At 37.2% G+C, this 21,845-nt stretch overlaps 1 protein-coding gene across 3 annotated transcripts in view; it reads left to right on the forward strand.

Annotated features, from left to right (window-relative positions):
• SRBD1 (S1 RNA binding domain 1) overlaps window positions 1-21,845 on the forward strand; it is a 253,401-nt gene that overhangs the window by 24,711 nt on the left and 206,845 nt on the right. For all 3 annotated transcript variants that reach the window (XM_055400672.2, XM_055400673.2, XM_088841507.1), the window contains exons 5-9: window positions 4,162-4,328; window positions 8,167-8,284; window positions 9,921-10,059; window positions 14,402-14,498; window positions 15,831-15,966. In XM_055400672.2, coding sequence (XP_055256647.2) covers window positions 4,162-4,328; window positions 8,167-8,284; window positions 9,921-10,059; window positions 14,402-14,498; window positions 15,831-15,966 — 657 coding nt within the window. The remainder of the gene's footprint in view (window positions 1-4,161; window positions 4,329-8,166; window positions 8,285-9,920; window positions 10,060-14,401; window positions 14,499-15,830; window positions 15,967-21,845) is intronic.

Here is a 21,845-nt window from a genome sequence, read left to right on the forward strand (position 1 = left end):
CTGGTTTAGAAAGTGCATGCGGACCACTGCCTCTGGTCCCCAGATCTCAATGACTTACAGAATGTCAAGGGGATTTCCAGGACGGTTGACTCAGTAGCTGAAATTGATCAGTCAGGCAGGAGGAGAAGGGGACAACAGAGGATGAGATGGTTGGGTGGCATCACCGACTTAATGGACATGAGTTTGAGTGAACTCCAGGAGTTGGTGATGGACAGGGAGGCCTGCCGTGCTGCTGTTCATGGGGTCACAAAGAGTCGGACACTACTGAGCGGCTGAACTAAACTGGATGGTTTGATATTGAATATAGGATAAAGTTCAAACTTGTTTGAATTCACTGTCTAGCCCCTTCCACTTTTCTGTATCTCACTCATTTCAATACCCCTTGTACCTTTTAGCGTTACTGAGCATAGAAATTAAAAAATGTGCAGTGGTTTCTCATCAGTGCCTTTAATATGCTATTCTCGCTCCCTAGAATTCCTGTCCCAATTTGGTTGTCTGGAGATACATTCATTCTTTTGTCGCTTTTCCATTTCTGCAGAGGTAGATGCTTCTTCCTCCCACATGTTCTCAAAAGAGTCTTATATGCCTCTGTCAGAGTACACATCACTCTGTAGTTTGACTGTCTGCTTGTCTGTCTGTCTTCTTCTCGTTTAGAAGTTTCTTGGCAAGAGCGACTTGGTTTTTTATATTTTATTACTGAATTGGTATGGTTATTGGCTTATAATATGAGCTAAAATAAATGACTAAATTAAGACAGAAGAAATTGGATGATTTGGAGGCCCCAAAGTTGTGACTGCTTATATTTAGTTTTGTTACCCTTAATTTCAAGAAGCAAATTTGCATAAGCAGCAACATATGCTCTGTTAATACATATGACACTTCTAGATTTGTTAGGGCCTAGTACTACCCTGGTGGCTCAGAGGTTAAAGTGTCTGCCTCCAATGCGGGAGACCCAGGTTCGATCCCTGGGTCGGGAAGATCCCCTGGAGAAGGAAACGGTAACCCACTCCAGTATTCTTGCCTGGAGAATCCCATGGACGGAGAATCCCATGGACGGAGAAGCCTGGTAGGCTACAGTCCATGGGGTCGCAAAGAGTCGGACACGACTGAGCGATGGAACTGAACTGAACTGAGTACTACCCAGATGCGGGTCTGGCTAGTTTAGGTTAGTGAGAACCTATGGATCCTAACAGTTCCCCAGTTCCAAAGTAATGATTGTTTTTGTTATTTTCGTGGCTTATGTCTGTATTTCAGAACTTGGCCTTTCGAGGGCAAACTGAAATGCTACTTCTATAGCATTGATTACACCAGAGACATCTGTTTCTTCTCTGAAAACATTATACCACTTATTCCCTGGTGTAGTCTGTTTTATTTGTATTTATGTACATTAACATTTTATCTTCCCTTCTAGATTGTTTATTCCTGAAATTTGGGACCAAGCTTGGGAAGGAATTTTAAAGCTATGCCACAGTGGTTGGACTTTTACTAGTAGTTAGATAAAAGTCAGTGGAGCTTACATTCAAAAGACAAAAAAAGAGGAAAAAATTAAGGGACTTATATATGTATTTTAGAAACATAATCAGTAGTAATGCAGAGAGGTTGGGTGGAAGACATAGAGAACGAAAAAACTGCTCTGTGGTTTGGATAAAAGAAGATAATAGCAGAAAGGGAGCTTGAAGGGAAAGAACAGACATTTTAGAAGTTCAGTTTGCTTCCTTGATGACATTAGATAAGCTAGATGGAGAGCACACAACGTTACTGAGGACATTGTTAGAATGCTTTTGGTTGCAGTAAGAGAAAACACATCTCAAACTAGCTTAAGCAATGAAAAAGATACATTGAAAATTCAGTGAGTTCACTGCAACAGTCTCTCCAGGATTCTCCTAGCATTACCAGCCAGCTTCAATATTGTACTGGTACAAACTGTATTTTTCCAGAGGAAGAAATTGTACCTGGGTCCAGCATTCTAGGTCAAATCTTGAGCTTCATGTGGACTAGACTAATCTCTCTGGCTATACTCTGGCTGTTGTAATCCTAAAACAACTGGCTGTTGAGCAAAATGCTGTGGAGGTGGAGCTGAGATCAAGTGTTCTCAGGCCACAAAGCTGCTACATAATGGGGAGGTATTATTGAGGGAGATAACCACAGTATCCCAGAAAGTTTCTGTGGTATAAAGTGATGTGAATTGGAATAGGAAACGAGGTACAAGTATGAGAGAGAGGATACTGACATATCTGATTTTGTAGAGGTCAGGGATGATGTCAGCAAAAAGAGCATTTCTGAATGAAGAGCAACCACATGAAGGCCTCTGAAGAGGAAAATAGCTGGGCTTGTTCTAAGAACTGAACATCATTCTAGGAGCAGCCCACTGGGGCTGGCTTCTAGTGAGGGGAAGACTGGATAAGAGGAGGCTGGAGAGGAGGCCAGTATTTTTTTGGGTTATGGTAGGGACTTTGGAATCTTAAGTGCTATGGGGAATCACTGAAAGGTTTTGACTAATCAGGTGACGTGATCTGTTACATATTTTGAAAAGATAGTTCTTACTGTTTTATGGAGATTACAGATGGGGTTGGAGTGGATGCAGGGAGAACGTGTGCTGTGCTCAGTTACTCAATCGACTCTCTGCGACTCCATGGGCTGTAGCCTGCCAGGCTTCTCTGTCCATGGAATTTTCCAGGCACGAATACTGGAAAATTTCCTACTCCAGGGGATCTTCCAGACCCAGGGATCAAACCCATGTCTCTTGCATCTCCTGCATTGGTGGGTGGATTATTTACCACTGTGCTACCTGGAAAGCCTGCAAGGAGAACAGTAAAAGACAATCTGGACTGTGGGGAAGAAATGAATAGTAATACTTTTATGAATGCAGTTTGAGATGCTTTATCTGTTTTCAAGAGAATACATCAGGTAGTTTACTTAAATGAGTCTAGAGCTCATGCGGAAGAGAGCAAGGGCTGGAGATATGAAGCTGACTTTCTCACCAGAGAGTTGGTATTAATTCATCAGAATGCATACATAATAAGATGTAGGCCTAAGGATGTCAGGTACACAGAGGAATGAAAGTATCCTTGATAGTCTCTGGAGTTCAGCCATTTATTTCATCTGTTTCGAAATTTAGTCTGTTTTATATATTGCCTTGATTTTGTTGACCAGTTGATAATGAAAATTCTTTAATAAGTTTTTAATTTTTCTTTAATTTTTGGCATATCTTGAGCAGTAGGATTGAAATAATAATAAAACTTATGCCTTTCATGCTTTACTTTAAAAATCTGCTTAGGTTTTGAGAACAGTGACTAAAATTGCATTTTATTTTTTCTGTTCTCCAGGCTGATTTTTCTGAACTGTCCTGCTGACGTATACCTTTTGCTGAAACCTATAGACTTTTTAAAAAAATAATTATTTTGAATATGTGGTAAATGGGAATCATAGAAAATGCCAAAGACACAGAACGATCTTCCTGCCCTAGCTCTGAGTCAACCAATTACTTTTCCCCTAAATAAGCCATGTTCCAAGTTTTTGTAATTCATTCCATATCAGTTCATACAAGAGTAAGTTACATGGTATTCTTCTCCATGGGTGTATAATTTATTCACCAGTTCCCCATTGTAGACTGGTTTTTGCTGATTTCTACCACACTAGAAAAAGTTCTTCAAAAAATATCACTGTAAATAAGTATCATTTTCCAGAAGTATGAATATGTCAGAACAAAATTCCCAGGAGTGCAATTGCTGGATCATAGAGTTTATGCATTATAAATTTTGATAAATACTGCCAGTTGTTCTTCCTCCAGAGGTTATAGCATTGTATTTTCTCATTAGCAATAACTGAAAATGCCTTTTCCCATCATTTATGCCAACACAACGAGTTACCAACTTTTTAATCTTTGATGCCAATCTGAAAGGTTAAAAATGCATATCTCTTTGAGCCCTTTAGAATTTGGATGATACAAAGTGGTTTTTATTGGGTTTTATTAGTGAAATGACTATTGTGTGATTATCAATATATATTCTATATTTCATGCAATTTTCTTTTTTTAAAACCACAGCAGTTAGTTTCTAAATGAATGGAAAACATTATTTGATATTATATTTTAAGCCATATGTTATAATATAGGTGTTTAATTTTCAGGGTTTTAAATCACTAAATGTGCTTAATTTGCAGGTTTTATCTGAGAGAACTGATATTGAACTTTGGGTTTGTGCCAATATTATTCGTCTCTTTAATGATGATAACACAATTCCCTTCATTGTACGTTATCGAAAAGAGCTTATTAATAATCTTGATGCTGATTCCTTGAGAGAAGTTCAACAAACTCTAGAGGAGCTATGGTAAGAAACCTGGGAAGGGGTAAGCTTTGTGTAAGGGGAAGGAGGGTATGTGAGCCAATGAGGGGAAACAGTGAGGAAGAGAATGATAGTATATTTTAACAGTTCCAATATTTTGTTTTCTTGATTTATTGTAATCTGAATATAGTCAGTCCCCTCCTAAAAGAAGAAGCCAACTTCATTTTACTTATTTAGAGGTATTCAGAGTCCCTCTGCTGGTGTGTTTATGCATAGCTTCGGCATGAATCTGCACAAGGTGGTTTGCATTATTAATATGAGTTTGAATGTCATCTTCTCTCAGAGAAGTGATTTTGCATAATGGCAAAATTAGAACTACCAGCAGGAAACTGAGGAAAATACAGTTTCATCTAAATCTTTTGTAAAACTGTCCTCTTAATAACTTTAAAGTTCCTACTAAATGGAGAGTTCTTTGACAGTATCAAGTTTGCTAGGAAATAATGTATATTTCCCTTTTCTATTCTTTTAAAGGGTATAGTAATTTAATGGTAGTGGATTGTAACTTGTTTATGATTACAGAATGGAAAACACCCTTTAAAAATATTGTTCCTCTGGACTTATTGTAAGAGCTCGGAAATAAGCATACCAGAGACTATAAGTATCTAACTATATTATTCACTAGAGTTTATTTAAACACCCTTCCCCATTCATTTATTTAGTACATGTATCCTACATACCAGGTGCTGTGTTGTTCTTTAACAAGGATCTGATTTAAATTGGATAAATCTTACCATCAAACCATTCTAAAAGCACTAAGGATTATTTTTATTAATAGAACAAGCCTAATAATTTTGGAGGGATTTACATCTCACTAACATTTCTATCCCATTTGTGGAATTTCTTTTGGTGCCAGGAGGATTCAGATGCTAATATGTGGGAAGTTATAGTCCATTGAGAAGCAAAATCAATTAGCTAACCCAGAAATATAAATGACAGTTTAATCAAGTGGCTTCAGAGTCAGATCTTCCAGGGCTAGTCTAATATAATCAAGCACAAAGGGCTGCAAATCGGAGATGACAGGTCCTGTCTAAGAGGGCCAACCACTACTCATCTCCAGCAGATCATAGTATTCAGTCATCTCTACTCAAATTGCTGCATCTTCCCATTTTTGAAAAACTACTAATCTGGATTTTGATGTAAAAAATTTTGTAGGTCAAGCAAAATCATCTACAGGCCACATCTAGAAGTCCAGCAGTTTACAAATTCTAAAGTAAGCTCTGTTTGGTTGAAGGCAAAGTAATGAAGAAAATTTAAGGATTTGGGGGTGTGAAATTGGGGAAAGTGTCACAAATAAGCAGGAATAGTTTACTTAAAAAAATTAAAAGTATTCTACCAATTAGTTTTTTATTGAGTGAGGGACAGATAGGAGCTTTATGTCAAGATTACTATTATTATTATTTTCTTTTTCTCTAAAAAGCATTTCAGCTGCAACAGAATTCAGTTTCTGGGCATCTATTAATAAAGGAATATATTAAATATTAGTAGAGGACTATTTCTCTAAGCGTGACATTGATTAGTAGTGACTTAGAAGATCTTTTTATGTCATACAGAGATTTCTTTTGGTAATTAGGTATGGTATCTGTTTTTCTTAAGTTTTTTCTATGACTGGAGCATGGTTTTCAATGTGTTAACTGCTACGCGAGTAGTGAAACTAATGTAGTGGATCATTACCACTTTAACAAAAATGAAATAAAGAATAGGAAATATGAGTGCAGTTTCTATAGTAAAGGTAAATATTGTTTAATGAAACTATCATATGTTTATATAACTATTATTAGGTTGGTGCAAATGTAACTCTGGTTTTTGCATTGTTGAAATTTACTGTTATTGAAATACATTTTTAATAAATGTGATTATGGTTATACATATTTTTAATGTGCGTTTCTCTCTTTATGTTTTTTGCTGATGACTTATTACTTACTGTTTATTTTATATTTATTTTGGACTGTGGAAAAGATGCTAGACAAAAAAGCAAACTTGAGTGATTTTCTTATTTGAGTTCAAAGTGGGTCATAAAGCAGTGGAGACAACTTGCAACATCAGAATGCATTTGGCCCAGAAACTGCTAACGAACGTGCAGCAAATTGGTAGTTCAAGAACTTTTGCAAAGGAGATGAGAGTCGGCTCTTGAAGCTGAGGTGCGTGGTGACCAGCCATTGGAAGTTGACAACGATCAGTTGAGAGGATCATCAAAGCTGATCTTCTTAAAACTATTTGAGAAATTGCTGAGGAGCTCAACGTGGACCATTCTATGGTCATTTGGCATTTGAAGCCAATTGGAAAGGTGAAAAAGCTTGATAACGTGGGTACTTCATGAGCTGACCAAAAATTTAAAAAATCATCGTTTTGAAGTGTTGTCTTCTCTTCTTCTCTTATTGTGCACAGCGATGACCCATTTCTTGATCGGATTGTGACCTGTGAAGAGAAGTGGATTTTATATGGCAACCAGTGACAACCAGCTCAGTGGCTGAACTAAGAAGCTCTAAAGCACTTCCCAAAGCCAGACTTGCACCAAAAAAATGTTCATGGTCACTATCTGGTGGTGTTTCATCATCTCCAGCTTTCTGAATCCCAGTGAAACCATTACTTCAGCAAAGTATGCTCAGCAAATCCATAAGATGCACCGAAAACTGCAACGCCTGCACCTGGCTTTGGTCAACAGAAAGGACCCCATTCTTCTCTACAGCAACAACCAACTGCATATTGCACAATCAGCACTTCAAAAGTTGAATGAATTGGCTATGTTTTGCCTCATTTAGTATACTCACCTAACCTCTCACGAACCGACTACCATTTCTTTAAGCATATCAACAACTTTTGCAGGGAAAATGCTTCCACAACTATCAGGAGACAGAAAATGCTTTTTGAGAGTTTGTCAAATCCCAAAGCACAGATTTTTATACTGCAAAAAAGAGCAAGCTTATTTCTTGTTGTTAAAAATGTATTGATTGTAATGGTTCCTATTTTGATGAATAAAGATGTGTTTGAGCCTAGTTATAATGATTTAAAATTTGTGGTTGAAAACCCCAGTTACTTTTGCACAAACCTAATGAATATGAAATTATATGTGTATATATTGGGTTGCAAGGTAAAATATATTTCTTACTGAGAGTCCCTGTTAAAAAAGTGAATTAAAAAATGACTATGGTTATGGACAGTAAACTTCCTCTGAAGATGCCTCGCCTCTCCCGTATATGCAAGTCAGTGGATCCTTGGCCTTTTGTCAAAGTGATCCTGGTAGACTTCAGTCTCTGAAAGCAATCTTGGGCTATCAGGAATGTAAAAGACACAGAGGTGTGATTGAAGGACTGCATATTTCTTCCTGTTTAACTTACAATCTTCTGCCTTTGGGTTTTGTTTTTTTTTCATAAGTACATTTAGTTTTCTTTTCTATCAGTCATTTTTACTAATTTATATTATCATCTCTCTAACTTTCTGCCTGTCATTTTAGCAGTACCATTATTAGAGATTATAAATAATAACAGGTAATAAAATATTAATAAAATATATTATTTTAATAATAATATATTCTAAAATGTCAAGATTTTGAAAATCAAGGAGAGAATAAAATACTGGTTCAGCTTGAAGGAGATTGTAGATACATAGCAATTACATAAAACTCATTCTTAGCTGAATTCAGTATCAAAGACATTATAGGAACAATTGGTAAAACTTAAATGAGATCTGAGTGTTAGAATATAATATATCAATATAATATCGAACTCAGGTCTCCCGCATTGTGGGTAGATTCTTTACCAGCTGAGCCACAAGGGAAGCCCATAATATCAATATTATTATATATTACAAAAATTTTTATTTTCAGGGCTGTTGAAAAGAAGGCTTATAGTACAATCCAAAAAATTAAAAAGGAGGGGAAGATGTCTGAGTGCCTGCTAAAAGCTTTGCTGAACTGTAAGACTTTTGAAGAACTAGAACACGTGGTAAGGAACCCTTTTTATTTAATGTAATACCTACCTGAATATATTATAATTTGTGTCTTTTTATAGTTAAAGAATAGCTAGAAATAAAAAGCCACAGAGTCATCAGCCACCATCATTATTTAATTCAACAAAATATTCTTTATTCAGTAAACATCTTTTAAGCCTTTTTTTGTGCTAGGCACTTGGATTTACAAAAATGACTAATATATAGTCCTTGTCTTCAAGGATTTCCCAGTCGAGTAAGGAAAAGGAGTAGGTAACAGAAGTGAGAAGCTTGAGGGAGAGTGCTAATCTGGAGACATAGATGTGAATGTCTTCAGCATGTAGTTGGTATTTGGAGCCATGAAAATGGAAGATTTCACACAAGGAAAGATCATAGGGTAAGCAGGTCAGGGGGACCATTGAGGAACACTAACTTTTGAAGCGTGGGTGGAAGAAGGGATAGCCTAAGAAGGAGACATGGAAAGAATAGTGAGAGAAGTATGAAGAGAATCAAGAGATAAGGTACCCATAGGATTGAGACAGAGTCATAGGAGGAGGTAATGATCAATGGTTAACTAATTAAATATAGCAGGGAGTTTTGGGAAGATAAGCACTGAAAAATGTTTATTTGGTAATTAGGGGACCATTATGGATCTTTGTGATACCACTTTCAGCAAGGTGTATGGAAAGAGAAACCAGGTGGAGGTTGGTTGAGTAGTGAATATGTACTCAGAAGTAGAAGCATTGTGTGTGGACATGTTTTAGAGGAGCTTGCTTGAGTTGAGAACTTGTAGACCTTGCAGCACAAACACTGGGTTTGTAAAGGGAATGAATCCAAGCAAATAGCTAACTGTAAGCCTGTAGGAAAGTATAAAGTATTTGGTAAGGAATAACTGTTTTTTGGGCTCCAAAATCACTGCAGATGCTGATTGCAGCCTTGAAATTAAAAGATGCTTACTCCTTGGAAAGAAAGTTATGACCAACCTTGATAGTATATTAAAAAGCAGAGACATTACTTTGCCAACAAAGGTCCATCTAGTCAAGGCTATGGTTTTTCCCATGGTCATGTATGGATGTAAGAGTTGGACTGTGAAGAAAGCTGATTGCTGAAGAATCGATGCTTTTGAACTGTGGTGTTGGAGAAAGCTCTTGAGAGTCCCTTGGACTGCAAGGAGATCCAACCAGTCCATTCTAAAGGAGATCAATCCTGGGTGTTCATTGGAAGGACTGATGCTAAAGCTGAAACTCCAATACTTTGGCTACCTCCTGTGACGAGTTGACTCACTGGAAAAGACTCTGATGCTGGGAAAGGTTGGGGGCGGGAGGAGAAGGGGACAACAGAGAATGAGATGGCTGGATGGCATCACCGACTCGATGGACATGAGTTTGAGTGAACTCCGGGAGTTGTTGATGGACAGGGAGGCCTGGTGTGCTGTGATTCACGGGGTCGCAGAGAGTCGGACACGACTGAGCGACTGAACTGAACTGTTTTTATACAACTTGTATCCTTTTAATTCCTCTCTGAAGGAAGAAGAAAGAGTTGAAAAGAGGATGTCCTTAGCATTCTTGCATGTCCTCTCATTTTGTGTCCTAATTTTAATTTCTGCTTTTTAAAATTGATTGATTTGGTATGTTTTCTGACTTTTTACCCTAGTCAGCGCCTTATAAAACTGGGAGCAAAGGCACCAAAGCCCAGAGAGCAAAGCAGCTGGGATTAGAAGGAGCAGCCAAGACACTGCTGGAGAATCCAGGGGAGCTGAATCTGCTCTCTTACATTAAACCCAATGTGAAAGGTACTTGAAGAGGTCGCTCCTGTTTCTTTTTTAATTTGAAAACTTAGGTTAAAAAATTGTTTCATTAAGTAATACAAAAGAATAGTATAGCATATAAAGGACAAATTATTCTAATAAAACAAATCCCAGTATATCTCTTTCTTACCCATTTAGCTTTCCTTTTTTGATAAACTGCCTGTTCTAGTCTTTTGCTCATTTTTCTGTTGTGTTGTTTCTCTTCTTATTAATTTGTGAGTATTTTTTAGATGTTCTGTCTCAGTTATATGTGTTACAGATCTTTTCTCCCAACTTGTAACTTCTCTTTTCAATTTCTTTATGCTGCTGCTGCTAAGTCACTTCAGTCATGTCCGACTCTGTGACCCCATAGACGGAAGCCCACCAGGCTCCCCTGTCCCTGAGATTCTCCAGGCAAGAACACTGGAGTGGGTTGCCATTTCCTTCTCCACTGTGTGACAGTGAAAAGTGAAAGTGAAGTCGCTCAGTCGTGTCTGACCCTTAGCGACCCCATGGACTGCAGCCTACCAGGCTCCTCCATCCATGGGATTTTCTAGGCAATAGTACTGGAGTGGCTTGCCATTGCCTTCTCCATTCTTTATGCTATCTTTTGGTAAATAGAGTCTTAGTTTTATCATAGTTAATTCATTTATCTTTTCAATTTTGTTAATCTTTTCTTTTAAGATAATTGCTTTTTTGTTCATTTTAAAGAATTCCCTTTGCATCCAAGATTATATAGATACTCCTATATTCTTTTAAAACCTTTATCCTATTTCTAAAAACTTACAAAAATTTTACAATTAAAAAGTCATATCTACTCGTTAGAATTTCAACAATTCAGACAGACATAAATTGTAAAAGAAAGTCCTACTCCCGCACATCTCTTCATGAGTGAAATGCTTGTCTTTTTTCTGAAGTGTATATTCTTATCTCAGTGTGTGTACATGTACAGGAGAGAATGAAAGAGGAAAGGGGTAAAGGAGAGATATTTCTAAGAAAAACCCAAGAAAAGTGACAAATGATACATGTCAAGGTGTATTGGTTTTGTTGTCAAAATGAGCCTTGAAGTGAGAGCTTGTTAAGTAAGAGTGGTGGCTTTTTTCAAGGAGTGCTCTGATAGGATTGAATGGGGAGATTGATGCTCTAGTGATCACTACTCATTCTGGTTCTTTTTGATCTTTTGTTCTTTTGGCTGGGAGATTGTCTGTAGGGGGCAGTCTCTGATAACAAAATCTGCAGAATGTACTAAACTAGAGAGCAGCGTACTGAAACCTGTGTTTTTTTAAAATAATCTGGCAAGTACGGATTTGCAGTTGGAAACATTGAGTATGTGTGTCTGTGAAAATATGAATATCTGCTCATACGCAAATACACCTTAATAACTGTACTGAAAAGGGCAGTAATGATAAGAAAAAGCAGTATTATTTGAATTTAGAAATGGGTTGAAATGAGTAAAATTCAAGTTTAATTTTTTAATGTGTATTTTCCATTATATTTTCAAATGGTTGCAACTTTAATATTTTAATGTTAGCTGCAACTATATAACCAAGCATTGAGGTTAGCCACAGTGGAAACTGTCTGAGCCCAGTTTTATTACAAATGTTGGAGCTTTCAAAATGTTAGATGCACAGTGATTTATGGTTTGTTTTATTTTTATCTTCTGGTCTGTTTCTTTTCCTCCTACTCTTCGTCTCCTCTGGTACGAAATTTTCCTTAGTTCACACACTATTCCTATTCAGTGTGTTTGATAACCTTGTATCTTTTAATTGTCCTGCAGGGTGATGGTCATGCACTGTCTGATGAGGAGCACTAGGTGCTACTTCTGATAATGGGGTAGGTCAGGGCCCAGCATGTTACACATACCAGAACCCGTTTAGCACACACTCCAGAACTTTTCTGTTTGCTTTTCTCCGTTTTTCTTTTACTCTAATCACAAATGTAGTATTGCAGTCAATTCTAAACACCTTTGAATTGCTTTTCAAAGTTTGCTCGGAATGTTTTTCCCTTCTGTCTCTTCCTTCTTTATGCTACATACATCTTCATGATCACTCTCTGTTCCTTACTGTTTTTCCAAATAAGTATTTTCCTTCTTCCCATCATTCCTCAAAGAAGTATTTTAAGAAAACCAGATATTTCAGTGTTCCCCCTGCCCCCCACATAGGAGGTACTTTTAACTACCACACACCAATAAGAATTTGGTCCAAATCAGAAAGATAGGCTATGCTACAAATGGACTACATCCTAGAAGATCCAGAATATCCCTATACAAGGAGGGGTAGCTAATTGCCCCATTGTAAGTAAGATGAGGTGGTGTTAGTGCAGATAAGCTGAAGAAAAGTGTTCAGTTTTTTAATTGTGGAGGTTTGAAGAGCGTGTAGCTGTAAAGCTTTTCCTGCAAGGCAAGGGATATGATTTTCTGGTTCTCTGGACATTATTTTCTCCTCATTTTACTGAGGTGCTAAACTTTTTGAACTCTTGTTATCCTTGGCTGTATTAAGTCCCAATGAACAAGTCTCTCTGATGAAACAACGTGCTTTTTCAAAACACACAAGACTGTCTCCCTAGTTGGACTGAGAAGAGGGTTTGTAATTTGGATAAGATTTTGGAATGACTGAATGTTTCTACCTGCTGTTAAGCACTCTGGCTCTGAGGTAGTTCAGTGCACCTCCCTAGCAATGTTTTTTTTAAGCTTTAATGAGTATCAGAATCATCTGGGATGCTCTGTAAAATAATAAAATACCACAGTCTAGAATCTATATTTTTAGCAAGTATGTAGTATGATTTTATTTTAGGGTCCTTAGTCTGTACAATCCATTGTTTTAGAGCTTTTGAATAATTTTAATTACATAAGGTTCATTTGGAGAAGGAAGTGGCAACCCACTCCATTGTTCTTGCCTGGAGAATCCCAGGGACGGGGGAGCCTGGTGGGCTGCCGTCTATGGGGTTGCACAGAGTCGGACACGACTGAAGAGACTTAGCAGCAGCAGCAGCAGTGATGTGAACTTTTCAAGAGCTCTTTGTTATAATCACCAAATCTATAATTTCCTCTTTCTGTTCTCTCTCATTAATTGATCTCAGTGTAGGTTCCCCCTTTACTATTGACTTCTCACCCTGGTACGCTCATTAAACTTTGAGTTATGATACTCTGAGGTATTTTTGGACTCCAGGAATGAGTGCATAGTGAGTAGTTTTCTAGGGTAAAGACTGGTCTAGCGAGAAAGGTATCACAGGAACAGACATCTACTGACTGCTTACTATGTGCCATAGCTGTTCAAAGTTCGTACATATACAGTCTTCCACCTATCAAAGATTGTTCCTGAAAATTGCCTCATAGGGAAATTCTCTTAAAATGTAAACAGCATAGCTATTAATTTCAGTTACCAAATTTCCTTGAAATAAATGCAATTACATCATTAGTTAAGATCAGTTATTATAATGCAACCCAGCAAGACATCTCCTCTTTATTAATTATTCTGTACGTCTGTCCTCCTGCTCTCTTTGTCTTTTGTACCTGTTACTCATTAAATCCATGCTCTCAGAAAAACATGATGCTCAGTGCTTGTGTAATTGAAGCTTTAATGCAAGAAAAAAATTTAATGGAAATAGAACAATAAAGACAAAAGAAATGAAGGAATGCATTGTAAATGATTTCTTGGTATATAAACTGATATTGCAGGGACCATAATATGCAAGACACACTGCTGTAAATTAGCAAACTGAAAGCACTTGGAGAGAACTTAACATATCGTTAGTAGACAGTTCAGCTGTAAAGATGAACAGCCACATAATGACTCTTGTGCTTATTTGAGATTTGAGACCTATTTCAAATAGGTCATTGAAAATGTGAATAAATGCCTCATAAACAAAATCAGGATATTAATAAAATTCCTTGTAAAGGAGAATTTTTATAACTGGATTGAAGTAGTATACCTTAGGATATGACTATTAATATGTATTTCCTGTAACCGCACTTATTATTTGTAAATAGTTCATGAAGTAGATACTATTATTACCATTTTTATGGGAATCTGAGGCACAGAGAGGACAAGTAACTTGCCCAGCATACATTTGGTGGATGGTGGAGCCAGGATTAGACCAGGCAGCTGGCTCCAGACTTGCATTTTTTTACCACTAGGTTATATGGTATGTTAAGGTCCTGTATTACTGTTTTTGGAGGCTTGTTTTCAATACTGAGGGAAGCTTGTCACTGCTATGATACTTTTCTGTCTTAAGTTTGTCAGTTTAAGGTTTTATTTTGACTGGAATAAATTTATTGCGATTTAATTATAGATTTAAAAACCAATCTCTAGTTTTTGCTTTTGTTTTCCTTCTTACCCTTTTTCTAAAGGGCTTTCAGCGCTCCAGGATATTGAAACAGGAGTGCAGCATATTTTAGCAGACATGATTGCTAAAGACAAAGACACACTTGACTTCATTCGGAAATTGTGAGTAACTCTTGGAGAGTTTTCTGCTCTGGACACATGCTGTTAAGGGTCGCACAGTTAGTGCTAACTCCAGTGCTCATTAAAACTTTACTTTCAGACTTTAAAAAATTTTTAAATTTTTTTAGTAGCAGAACTCTTTGTTCAAACAACAGAACACGAGTACATGAAACAGATAAAAGTAAAGTTGTTTTAATTGAATTCTGGGCATGGAGCCTGGAACTCTGCCTGTTCATCCTCTTATTCTAAAGCACCTCAGCAGGGGCCTCTGAGGAACATGGTTTAAAAACCACTGCATAATGCAGTGTATGCTAAAGAGCAATTCATAACTATTTAGAGTGGGTGGCATTGCTTTTTAAGCAAATTGTGATGTATGTACTTCATTTTATAATATCTCATTTCTGGTATTTACCAGTGGTTGGATTACCTTGAAAATGTTTAATATCAGGTATGGATAAATGTGATGACCTCAAAATGAATTTTAGCTGATGGAGAGAGCAGCTTATCCATAGTATCACACAAATTTATAAGAAAGTAAAAGCTTTTGACCTAGACACTACTTGGGTTTATGGATTTTATGCCTCCTAAAAAAAAGACATTATTTAAAAGCTCTATTTTTAGGTACTCTGTCTTTCCTTTTCTTCTGTATATCGAAAGACAGGGTTTTTGGTTTTTTTTTTTGCAGAGGTCTGTTCTTCCTCTCTCTCTGCATCTCTAGCTGTGTGAGCTGTGCAGAGGAGAGCAAAGGTGGAGATGAACCAGTTGACTACTGTTGCTTATCAGGGTTTTTGTAGATATAAGGGAGAAAATTTTTCTGTTTTCTCAGTGGCCCTGACAGAAATGAAGTAAAAGAATTGCCCAGGTTTTTAAATGTGTTTTTATAAGTAATTATACTGCTGAAATTTGGTTCAATTTCGTAAATTGTCATTGGAAGCTGTCCTGACATATCATCATTTCCCCTCTTTTTAGCTTTTAATTAGTTCTAACTCCCTAACTCAGTGGTTAGAAAAGGATGATATCTAGGCCAGAGTTATTGGTCTCTTGAATAACTGCAGGTAGTATCTAAACTCATTTAGATGTTTTACAGGAGGACTGGGTTGGTATATAAATAGATCTGTGCTATGCTAGCTATGCTAGACCTATGCTAGCATGAATAGGTGAGGAGTCCTTTTTTCATGGGTCAATATCATTTTTAGAGTTGAGCATCATATAAAAAAAATCTTATTTGGTAATTCTCGTTTAGTTTTTTGCTAATCTTATTTCTGTATAATGTGTTTCTCTACTGAAATACATGTTAATAACTACTTGTGGTTGAATACTTGTGTATCTGAACAGGTGCCAAGATAGATATATTCATATCCAGTCATCTTTGGCAAAAGTGTCCTCAAAAAAAGTAAATGAAAAAGATGTTGATAAGTTTCAGCTCTATCAAAACTTCTCGTGCAATATAAGAAACATCCAACATCATCAGGTAAATAAGGAAACTGCTTATTCATGCTGATAGTAGTAGTAATGATAATTCTTCAGGTTTATTACTTTTTTTACTAAGGAATTAAAGAATTTTCAACCATTTTCTTTTTTCCTTCATATAAATTTTTATAATTTTCTTATATCCTCTGCGTTTCACAAATGGGAATCTCAAGACCCACAGAAGTTAGTAAATGATACTGAGAATTATAACATTAGGTATCTTGGCTCTCTGGCAGGTGATTTTTCTTATTAGACTTTCCTTCCCAGGAAAAGATCTGATGTGGATGTGAGCTCAATTCTGGATCTTTTTCATTTGAAATACAAATTAGAGATATCAGATTTAGAATAAAGTATGAGAAATCTCACCTAGTTATATAAATTATAGTCATTATATCTGTCTTTTAATCTCATTTTTCATTTTACTAATTCTTATCCTAATTGTAGTTATAGGTTATATAGCTACATGTGGAATGTTGCTTTAACTTGTAGGAAAAAAATTTTTTTTTTTAACAAACAAATAATACTATAACACTAACTTTTATATTTACGTGTGTAGCTACCTTTACCAGTGTTCTTTACTTTTTTTTTATGCTTTCAAGTTACTATCTAGATTTTATTTGAGCCTGGAGGACTTCCTGTCATGTTTCATGTAGGGTGGATCAACTCCCTCAGATTTTGTTTATCTAGAAAATCTTAATTTCTCCTTATTTTTAAAATTGAATTTTAGTTGTGACAAAATACATATAACATAAGCTTTACTATCTTAACTGTTTTTAAGGGTACAGTTTAGTAATGTTAAGTATATTGACATTATTGTGCAACCAATCTCCAGGTTTTTTGTTTTTTTATCTTGCAAAACAGCTTTTGTGAATGTAGAATTCTTGGTTGACAGTTTTTTCTTTCAGCACTTTGAATATGTCATCCCACTATCTTTTGACATACATGATTTTGATGAGAAATCAACTGTTAATCTTACTGAGCCTTTGCACATGATGAATTACTTTTCTTGCTTCATTCAAGATTCTCTCTAACTTTTGACAATTTGATTATAATTTGTCTTGCTGTGAATCTCCACATTTATTCTTCTTGGAGTTTGTTGTGATTCTTGGTTGTGTAGATAGATGTTTTTCATCAAAATTGGGAAAATTATGGCCATTATTTTTTCAAATATTCTTTGAGCCCTTTTCTCTTCTGAGTTTCCTGTTAAATGTGTGTTGGCATGCTTTAGAGTATCCCACGAGTCTCTTAGGCTCTGTTTATTTCTTTTCTTTCTTTTTCTCAGACTGTAATCTCAGTTGACATATCTTCAAGTTGATTCTTCTCCTTGTTCAAATTGACTATTGAAACCCTTAAGTAAATGTGTCATTTCAGACATTGTACTTCTTTGCTCAGGAATTTCTCTGGTTCTTTTTTATGATTCCCAATTCTGTTGATATTCTGTGTTTGTTGGGACAACATTCTCATGGTTTCTTTTAGGTCTCTGTCTATGATTTCCTTTAACTGAGCATATTTATAACAGTTTCAGTTCAGTTCAGTTGCTCAGTCATGTCCAACCCCATGAACTGCAGCACTCTAGGCTTCCCTGTCCATCACCAACTCCTGGAGTTTACCCAAACTCATGCCCATCGAGTTGGTAATGCCATCCAACCATCACCTCCTCTTTCGTCCCCTTCTCCTCCTGCCTTTATTCTTTCCCAGCATCAGGTTGTTTTCAGATGAGTCAGTTCTTCACATCAGATGGCCAAAGTATTGGAGTTTCAGCTTCAACCTCAGTCCTTCCATTGAACACTCTGGACTGATTTCCTTTAGGATGGACTGGTTGGATCTCCTTGCAGTCCAAGGGACTTTCAAAAGTCTTCTCCAACACCACAGTTCAGAAACATCAATTCTTTGGTGCTCAGCTTTCTTTATAGTCCAACTCTCACATCCATACATGACCACTGGAAAAGCCATAGCCTTGACTAGACAATTTAAAGTGTGTCTATTAATGCCAAGGTCTGGGCTTCCCTGGTGGCTCAGAGGTTAAAGCGTCTGCCTCCAATGCGGGAGACCCAGGTTCGATCCCTGGGTTGGGAAGATCCCCTGGAGAAGGAGATGGTAACCCACTCCAGTATTCTTGCCTGGAGAATCCCATGGACGGAGAAGCCTGGTAGGCTACAGTCCACAGGGTCACAAAGAGTCAGACACGACTGAGCGACTGAACGGAACGGAACGGAACGGAGCTTCCTCAGAGACGGTTTCTATTAGTTTCTTTTTTCCTATGAACGATTGCCTGCCTTGTAATTTGTTGTTAAAACTTGGCAGTTTGAATAAGTTGTCAACACTGAAAATCAGGTTCTCCTCCTCCCCAGCATTTGTTGTTATTGCTGTTATTGTTTGGGGTTGTTTAGGGACTTCTAAATTGTTTCTGTAGTCTATATTCTCTATCATGAATACACTGAAGTCTCTGGTCCATTAGCTTAGTTGACATCTGGTTACTTGATAGAGATTTCCTTAATTCTGGGAGCCAAAACAAATAACACTCTCCCAGTCCTGCATATATGCTCTCAACTGGGTCATTCATCAACGTTTAGTGAGTGTGTTTACAGCTCTACCTTAGCCTTCACTTCCTCTCTGCATGGAACTCAAAGGTCAGACAGAAGTGAAAGCTTAAGGTCTTCTCAGAGCAAGTGAGAAGACCTTTAAGATTCCCTAAAATATGCAGAAATTTAAAAAAGCCCCTTTCCCTCAAATGTCTCATTTACTGACTTCTTTCTTTCCCAGTTTTCTGGTCTGTCTGATGTTGTTCTAATTACAGTCCCTTATCCCCAAGCATCCCTTTGCCTTTGAGACTGCAGCTAACACATTGCCTTTAAATACTTTGGACAGATACCACCCAGGAAATGACATCTGTCCTGGGGAAGCTCTGAGATAGGCAAAACAAAGGCAAGTCCTTGAGCCAAACCCTGAGGAAGCTTGAAACAGATCGAAACACATAATCACAAATTTTTGAGAAAAAAGTCCATATTGCTCCCTTTAGTACTAGCAACCTGCACCAGAAAAGGAGGCTGTTATCTGTGCCACCACTGTTGAACTGAAGAGTGGAGGATGGTAAGTGGGTACGTTAAAAGTGCTGTTTTACCAAAATTCTGCAGTTTCTTTCTTCTTTTAGTGTTCCTCTGTTTGTTGTAAGTTTTCTTCTTTTTGTGTTCCTCTGGTTGTTGTAGGTTTTTGATTGGATTTCAGAGTTATGAAAAAATTGAATTTGACAGTTTATGCCAGCTTGTTACTTCTGTAGAGGTTTGGATGTTAGAATTTCCTCCTCCACCACTTTGGTGATACCACATTTAACAGCGTGTATTCCCCTGTTCTGTTCTGAAACCAGCATGTGACTTTAGCCTTATAAAGGGTTATCTTGTTTAATTTTTTTTAGTTTGAAGTCTCCTTTGCCATCAGAATTGCAACTCGTATTTTCTTAATGAAAATTTATTCCACCCTTTTTTTAATCTTAACTTTTCAATTATATGAAATGCTTGCCCTTAGTTCTTTGGCTAAAAATTTCTAGTCTTCCTTTAGCTGATTGAAGCTTACTCTCTAGTCTGGTATGGAGTTGGCAAAACTTTTCTGTAAATGACCAGAGAGAAAATACTTTAGACTTGGTGGGCTAGATGGCTCTTCCTGCAAATACACAACTGTCATTGTAGCATGAAAGCAATCGTAGATAATACATACATGAATGAGTATGGTTGTGTTTTAAAAAAATTCTGTATGTGAAAACAGATGTTGGATTGGATTTGGTCCATGGGCCATAGTTTGCTGGCCTCTGCTCTTAAATTAATGTTTTCTCAAGATGATTTTATATGTATAGTACAGACATGCCTTATTCCATAGTGCTTTGTGTTATTATGCTTTGCAAATACTTCCTGGCTTACAGATTGAAGGTTTGTGACAACTGTGTGTCATACAAGTCTGTTGGCACCAGTTTCCAACACTTGCTGACTTTATGTCTCTTATGTCACATTTTCATAATTCTCACAATATTTCAAAAACTTTCAGTGTTTGTTATAGTGATCTGTAATCAGTGATCTTGGATGTTGCTATTATAATTGTTTCGGGGTGCCACAACCACACCTGTATAAGACAGCAAACAGAATTGATGAGTACTTTGTGTGTTCTGACTGCTCCACCAATCAGCTGTCCCCTTGTCTGTCTTCTCCTTGGACCTCACTATTTCCTGAGGTACAATAATATTGACATTAGGCCATTTAATTATCCTGCAGTGGCCCCTAAGTGTTCAAATGAAAGGAAGAGTTGCACATCTCTCACTTTAAATAAAAAACTAGAAATGATTAAGTTTAGTGAGAAAAACAAGCCAAAAGCTGAGATAGGCCATTGTCTAGCCTCTTGTGCCAAATAGGCAGCCAAGTTGTGAATGCAAAGGATACATTCTTGAAGGAAACTGAAAGTGCTACTCTAGGGAACACAAGAATGATAAGAAAGTAGAGCAGCCTTTTGATGATATTGAGAAATTTTCAGTGGTCTAGATAGAAGATCAAAGCAGCAGTACCACTTCCTTAAGTCAAAGCCTAATCCAGAGCATGGGCCAAACTATCTTTAACTCTGTGAAGGCTGAAAGTTGAGGAGGCTGCAGAAGAAAAGTTTGAAACTAGCAGAGTTTGGTTCATGAGGTTTAAGGAAGGAAGCAATCTTCATAACTTAAAAGCGCAAGGTGGGGACTTCCCTGGTGGTGCAGTGGTTAGAACTCCATGCTTCCACTGCAGGGGCACAGATTCAGTCCCTGGTTGGTGAAATAAGACCTTGTGTGCTATTCAGCTCAACAACAACAAAAAAAGAAAAGGTGAAACAGCTCATGCTAATGTAGAAGCTGCAGCAAGTTATCCAGAAGATTTAATTAAGATAATTAATGAAGGTAGCTACAATAAGCAACAGATTTTCATTATAGACAAAAAACAGCCTTATACTTGAGGAAGATGCCATCTAGGACTTTCATAGCTAGAGAGGAAAAAATGCCTGGCTTCAAAGCTTCAAAGGATATGGTCTCTCTTGTTAGGGACTAATGCAGCTGGTGACTTGAAATTGAAGCCAATGCTCATTTACCAATGCTCTATAAATGGAACAACAAAGAAAGCCAGGATAACAGCACATCTGTTTACAACATGGTTTGCTGAATATTTCAAGCCTACAGTTGAGATCTACTGCTCAGGAATAAAGATGCCTTTCAAAATATTATTGCTCATTCATAGTGCTCCTGGTCACCCAAGAGTTCTGATGGAGATGTACAATGAGATTGATGTTGTTTTCATGCCTGCTAACGCAGCATCCACTCTGCAAGGAGTAATTTTGACTATCAAGTCTTGTTATTTATGAAATGCATTTCATAAGACTATAGGTGCTATAGAAAATGACTCCTCTGATGAATTTGGGCAAAGTAAATTGAAAGCCTCTAGAAAAGATTAAAAAAATGAAGATCATGGCATCTGGTCATATCACGTCATGGCAAATAGATGGGAAAACAGTTGAAACAGTGACAGACTTTATTTTGGGGGACTCCAAAATCACTGCAGACGGTGACTGGAGCCATGAAATTAGAAGACACTTGGTCCTTGGAAGGAAAGCTATGACAAACCTAGATAGCATATTGAAAAGCAGAGACATCACTTTGCCGACAAAGGTCCATCTAATCAAAGCTATGGTTTTTCCAGTAGTCATGTATGGATGTGAGAGTTGGACCATAAAGAAGATTGAGCTTTGAAGAATTGATGCTTTTGTATTTTGTTGGAGAAGACTCTTCAGAGTCCCTTGGACTGCAAGGAGATCAAACCAGTCAATCCTAAGGAAATCAACCCTGAATATTCATTGCAAGGACTGATGCTGAAGCTT

Source organism: Moschus berezovskii, chromosome 11 (genome assembly GCF_049115385.1).
Source record: "Moschus berezovskii isolate FMDL1 chromosome 11, NW_MosBer_1.0, whole genome shotgun sequence".
In the NCBI taxonomy this organism is placed as follows: domain Eukaryota; kingdom Metazoa; phylum Chordata; class Mammalia; order Artiodactyla; family Moschidae; genus Moschus; species Moschus berezovskii.